The sequence below is a fragment of the Pteropus vampyrus genome, unplaced genomic scaffold (assembly GCF_000151845.1).
Source record: "Pteropus vampyrus isolate Shadow unplaced genomic scaffold, Pvam_2.0 Scaffold131, whole genome shotgun sequence".
NCBI lineage: Eukaryota > Metazoa > Chordata > Mammalia > Chiroptera > Pteropodidae > Pteropus > Pteropus vampyrus.
The window spans coordinates 133,129-139,864 of record NW_011888912.1 but is presented as its reverse complement, the minus strand read 5'-3'; the positions used below and the strand labels follow the sequence as shown (position 1 = coordinate 139,864).

At 43.1% G+C, this 6,736-nt stretch overlaps 1 protein-coding gene across 1 annotated transcript in view; it reads right to left on the bottom strand.

Annotated features, from left to right (window-relative positions):
• CRB1 (crumbs 1, cell polarity complex component) overlaps window positions 1–6,736 on the bottom strand; it is a 92,335-nt gene that overhangs the window by 70,727 nt on the left and 14,872 nt on the right. The window contains exons 4-5 of the mRNA XM_011367307.1: window positions 3,692–3,887; window positions 2,541–2,680 (exon numbers count right to left, since the gene is read on the bottom strand). Coding sequence (XP_011365609.1) covers window positions 2,541–2,680; window positions 3,692–3,887 — 336 coding nt within the window. The remainder of the gene's footprint in view (window positions 1–2,540; window positions 2,681–3,691; window positions 3,888–6,736) is intronic.

Genomic DNA, 6,736 nt, shown 5'->3' with positions numbered 1-6,736 from the left:
AGGTACGATCTTCTAGACAGAGTCGCTTGTGGCATGAAATCTTCTCGTTATATGTCGCAGTGAGAACAGGGTACGAAGACTTTCTGAATTTTCTGTGTAGGCAAAATCACCATCCGTCCAGAGACGCAAGAAAGAAGGTCAGCAGCGGAAGTGTCCAGAGTCTGTGCCCCTCCCTTAACCCGCACGTCGCGATCACCCCCTAAACGACGGTCACGACGCCCCCCCCTCACCCCCCAGGCCCTCACCACTGTCACCTCGGTTCTGGCAAACGGGCTTCTCCCTCCCTTAAACGAACGGGAACGCGATCTCTACATTCCTGTCTCTGGGTTTACTGTCCTCACTCAGCTTCCACCAAAGTGCCCGAGCTCGTCTGACATGAACAGGTCAGATGACATCGCTTGGCTGCCCCGTGGCTGGCGGGGCGGACGGCAGCATCGCGAGCGAGCCGGCTTCGGTCTCGTCTGCCCCGCAGCCCCGTCCGCCCCACCGGCCGCGTGTGGTCCAGCTCGCGGGACCCGTCGCTCACAGGGCCACAGCTGGACGCGCTCGATGCCACGTGTGCCTGATGCCTTTTCTTCCTCTTCCTCCTGCTTCCTCTCATCCTTCCCTAAATAGGCGACGAGCTACTCTGTGTTCGCCGCAGGGTCTAGAATGGCCAGTCTCTAGTTGAGCATCTGGTCAACATCTACTGAGTGTTCGCTGTGGTCCAGGCCGAGCTAGAAGCTTCATCTCTATTACTGGATTTAGCCCCAAAACAACTCGATGAGGCGGACGTTATTATCATCGCCTGTGTTTTATAGAAGGGGAAACTGAGGCTCGGAGCGGTAAAGTAACTTGTGCCAAGTCACACAGCTTCTGAGTACATTTCTGGGATGTGGTTAGCAATCTGTCAAAGTTTCAAAAATGATGCCTCCTCAGTCAAGCCAACCGTGTATTCCCTCTCCCCCGTTCCCTTCTATAGAGTTCATTACAGTTTTTTATCGTACTACACACATTTTCACGCTTCTTCCTATTAGAACTTAAGCTCCTTGGAAGAAGGGACTGCGTCTTTCTGAGTCCCAGGCCCCTGATAGATACGGCTGGCACCGAAATCCATGTGGCTTGCACGACCGAACCCACGAGTGAATGGAACGCACTGTCTTTTTGGGGGGCAGATCCTCTTCACTACCTGGGTCCAATACAAACCGTCTCTCATACCCAATTCCCAGCTCTTGGTGTGGAACGTCCTATGTAGTAACAGTCGCCTTTTGTTCAGGACCTGAGATGTGCCAGGCTCTATTTTTAGGCTTTTCCTCTCTGCAACAATACTCGGAATAGTCTTTTTTTCCCCCTCGTTTGCAGATGAGGAACTTAAGAACGCAGAGGTGGCCCGCCCTAGTTAGCGGGTGTCCTGTCCAAAGCGTTGGCTGATGATAAGAATGCAGGACAACACGGTTTGGAAAATTTTAAGTTAAGCCAAGGACCGAAGGATAACGAATACGCCCTATGCACTATCGAAAAGGGGAAGATGCAGGACATAGAATTCTGAGCCAAAGATATACTTCCCAACCTCCTTTTCTGCTTTCATGCTTGTGTGTTACTTTTACCTACGAAATATGTTAACCGAAGCCTGTTCAATACCCCTTAGGCAAGGAGACGTCTCTCGGTGAGAAGCCACCGCTGGCTGGATTGATCCCAATCTCCACGTTTCCTCCCCAACCAAGCTCTGTCCTTGGACAACAAAATGAACCAGGAGAGGGACGAGCCGGTCAGTAAGCCTGTGACAACCGGGTTTTACGGAACTGTAAGTTTGTCATTTTTTTTTTCCCCCAGTGGACCAAGAAAGGAGATGAAATGCTCTTTCTATCAATGAAATCCTCGGGTGAATTAGGTTAAAAATAGGTCGAGCGGGCTGTTTGCCAAAATTAACACCAATATTTACAGGTAGCGTGTGGACTAAGGTGCTACGGATTCCTACTGATTCTGATAACACATCCCTTCGCTCGAGCCTCATCACCCTTTATGCAAAATTTTTGGTTACGGTTTATATATGTTTCATTTGTATTCTTGTTGACTTGTATTATAAATGCTTAGGAGAATACTTCTATTTCTGGAATATTCTACACCGTTGTAATCATGCTAACTCCACTGAGTTATAATCCAAGCTCCTAAGATGTGAATATTGTTTCAGTGGTTTCGATAGATTCTAGGTGTCAAAGAAAACATCTTGGAGGGAAAGAAAGCATCTTCTGGTGAATTTTCACCGTGCAGATCATGCTGAAATTGATCCTTCCACTGATTTTTTTTTTCCCTTCTGTTTCTTTTGGAAGGTTCTGAGGCTCGGGCAGCGTGCCAACCTACTTCGAACAGTGCGTAGCATAGCAGCAGGTATATGTGAGTACGGAATAATGCGATTAAATTAAGCGTTCGTAACTAGAAGAGTTTGTTTCAAACAGCAAACAACAAGAATTTCTAGTTTCTAGTTGCTGTAAGCGATTTGTTTCTACTCTAAGCAAAAAAAGAAAAAAGAAAAGAAAAGTGAAAGATATTTCGTCGCTCACCAGGCCGGCAGTGACACGTGTAATTGCCAGCGCTGTCCTCACACGTAGCATTATTGTGACAGGGTTTTGACCAACATAGAGGCAACAAGGTCTCGCAGTGTGTCCCTGTGAATCCACTACCCGTGCAGTGACAGCTGTATCTGGAGAGTAAAATGAAATTATCACATCAACTCCTGGTCGTATTGAGATCAAATATCTTTATTCTCTATCTTTACCGGTCCATCAATCTGAGACTTGCGGTGCATTTTCAGTATTTATCTCAAAAACCCTGGGGAATTGTTTCTATAAGCCTGAAAGCATCGTATGTTTCCATGTTAACATCCTATGGTCTTTCAAAACGCAGCTGGAGTGTTTTCGTTTTTCCGCAAAATTATTTGGAAATTGTGATTGTTTACTTCAGCTTCCTCATCCATAAATTGAAAATAACAGTTCCTATGTCACGGGGTTATTGTGGTAATTAAATACTCAGATAAAGAATAGACACAGTATGTCAAGCATCAAAAATACTGACTACATTAGTACCACACAATACTAAAGAAAGGTGTTAAAATTCGTGAAGGCAGGGAAGAATGACTTATGCCATCATGACACCCTTTCATGCAGAGCCCATTAATAAGGTCCCTTATGAAAAATGAAATAATAAATTATGACAAAACCAGGAAAAGCCCTCATTACGCAAATGGTAACTTATGTTCTCTAACTTTAAACTAATTTAATAACACTGTTTATGTAAAATTCCTAAAGGATTTATTTTTTCGCCACTTGGTTTCCATGCTCGTTACATAAATACAGCCTCATATTCACAATCGGAATAACCTCGGGCTTTGTTTTCGCGTGCACCTTACCTACCACAGGCTTGTTTCGCGGAATTGAAAAGCTGGCTCTTTCCTGAAGTTTTAGCAGGTCCAAACTATTACGAGAGTAACTTGGAAATTCCTCACTCTTGGGACAGATGACTTTTGAAGGATGCATTTTTTTTTTTTTTTTTAGTAAAATCTGAATGTTGCCACTTTTCACTAAACTATAAAGCAACCTGACAAGTTTAAGGGAAGGATGCGAGATCTCCAGATTCACCGGCGATACAATAATCCTGGTCAGTGAGTTCTCTCCACGGGGATCACCCGAACGTAGGCGAATCGCCCAGAACGTACCTGTTGCCTCCATCCACACACAGCCCTCCGTGGAGACACGGCTCACTAGCACACTCATCGATGTCGAGTTCGCAGTGGTCACCCAGGAACCCAGGGGCACAGTCACAGAAATAAGCGCCCGGAGCATCCCGGCAGGTAGCACCGTTTTGGCAGGGCTGGGCCCAGCATCCGTCAGCTTCCAATTCACAGTTGACACCTTTTCAAAAAGTCAACACAGAAGAAAAGTTTTAGCGAAGTGTTAATATTTTAGCTCTTTGGCGATGCTTTATTTACTAACACTCTTGTCGAATATTATGTTACCCAAAATAATTTTCCTCCTTAATTGTAATTGATGTTAATTTTTCGGCACGCTCGTGGGGAGTGGCACACAGCGGAGCAGCTGTTACAAAGAACTATGTCATACGACAGCTTGTGGCTTTTAAATTCATGGAAACAAGTCATTTTTAGAACAAAGTTATCGTTAACCATACTTCTGTTGGAAGCCTCATGGGGACTAGTCAGTGTCATGAAATTATTTTTAAACACTCAATTTAGCTACACATCATATAGAGCAGTGGGTAAAAGCTCAGACTTCAAACCACGTGGCCTGGGTTGACATCTTGGCACAGCCATCCATCATTAACTCTGAGACTCTGGGCAAGCTCCTTACCTGTTCCACAGCTCAGCTTCCTCGCCCGAAAAACGGAAGCAACATTTGTAATAACCTCAGAGGATTATTATTATAAATGCAATGTGTTCTAGAGTGCTTACAACAGTACCTGATCCATACAAAGTCTTTTCTAGAGATCAAAAACAATACTTGTTATGTCCACAAACATTTATCGTACAAACATGGTGGGCTCTTATTCCCTTAAGTGCTCCTTTTGCACAGACATTTTTAAGGTCAAATTTCTATAGCGTTGTAAAATACTACTTTTAAGTAGAATATCAGTTCGTGGCTTAAACTTAATGCAATTAGTGGTATCATTACAAGCTTCTTCATTTTAAGGTAATGTTACGTTGTTTGAAAGTATATATTTCTCCCTTAAAAAACAGTAGGTGAAGGTTATTTACTGAGCAAAATAAGTTGACGATTTATAAAAGTAGTTGCACTGAAATAACAGACTACAGTACTGAATCTGCCAAAATAACATCTAGTACACATAATCGAATTTTCATACAGGTTTCGAAAGGCAAAAAGAGGGAATATCTACATTTAACCGTCTTTATTTCTGCGTCTATAACGCAGAATAATAAATTATGTACTAAAACAACACAGAGATTTTCAGAGAGCTCGGAAGTTGTCACGAGTCGGATTCTGTACCACTTCCGGAAACTGAATTTAGAAACTAGGAGTTTTCTAACTTCACCTGCCATTTACGACTGCGACTGGATCCTACAAATACCTGAGTTAAAGGAGTTACCGTTCTTTGAGAAGAACTTAACATTGAAATCTTGCATCCGTAAAAATGGGAAGTGGCGGAACAGTGTTTGCTCCAAGGTCAATGGCTCACCCTTGAGCCTCGGCCGTTTCTTACCCTGACCATGATCAGAATTCGTGTTTGTTGGTCTGGCATCGGTAAGGTTGAGGGAAAGTGCCCTGAGCTGGCTGGTGGAAGACCGTGTCCTCGGTCCAGTTCTCGCTCGGGAATGTGTTCTCAGCCTTGTTTTAAGACCTTTAGTTCTCCCATGTTACATAACACAATAATAGCTTCCTCTTTCACTTTTCTAAAACTGTATAAAAGACTAAAATGATGGTGAAAACTTTTTTTCGTATAAGTATCTTTTAACATATATGGCAACTAGAGCTACAACGTGTTAGGACTCGTACTTGTAAGGGACACAGCTGCCTCCCCTGCCGCGACACTGGTCCACCATGACTCTAAGAAGCGTGGATGATGCTCACCCAGGGAAGTTTGGCAAAGGCGGATTCTCCGAGGTGCCCCCTGGGCGGGTCCCCCATAGTGCTTCTGAACTGAGGGCTCCTCACGTTTACCAAACGGCCACCGTATGCAGGCCCAGGACGAGGCGATGTCATGTGTCCTTCCTGTAGTTCTTCTCAGTATATTTAAGGCACACAGACTTGCCTGTGCCCCAGAGCTAGTAAATGACAGTGTCTCTCTCTGCGATTCCTGCCTTTGCCTGTCCAGTTTGTCGATCCACTTTTCTGTGGTGCCTTTGCCTATATGACATTGCATTATGTCATTTGGTATTTTAGTCATCTATATAGCTGCTGGAAAGTTTTAACACAGGAAGCCAAAGCAGTGGTTTAAAGCTTAACACTTTGCTAAAGTTTATTTCTTAATTAAAATAAAATTCGCATTCATCTGATATACGGCCGGATTACTTTCTAATGTTTAAGAAATGCATTCTAAACCATTGTTTAAGTACTGCGGCTCTGCATGTTGTAGTTCAACTGCTTTGGCTTTGAAGCGATCCAGATGCCTGGTTTAAGAACGTGTTTCAAATTGATAGATATGATTTCAATTTAAATAGCTATCTACTTTGGGGGGTGATTTATTTGTATTACTCAGTGAGATTTAACATTCTTATGGTGGCTCACCACTGCCGCCGATACAGACAAAAATGACTCGGGCTATGTGAGCACGATGCCAAAACAGCCGGATGAAAAGTGATGAGTTCAGTCAGTTATCCAGATGTTTTTGTATTTCCAGATACTTGGCTTCATAGATAAAACATCTGGATAACTAACTACGATTTTCATGTTTCATTTGGGTGTTTATTGTCATTTGCTCATATCCATTAAATATGCACAATGAATCGACCTTCAAAAAGTATTTAAACTGTGTGGTCCAGTCTATATGGTAGCATTCACTTTGTGACTGATGTGATTAGGCACCATGTCATTATAACTATATGTAGCCATATAAACTGAATACAGTTACAGTGAGTAGCACTTCTGTGGCCCATTTGCTAAGAAATAGAAACTTCTTAATTCTAGAATTCTTTCGCAAAAATTCATCCAAATTAAACCAATAGTAAAAATACATATAAAGTTTAATTTGGAGTTATCCACTTGAGAGTCTGCAAGATGCTATGTTTGCA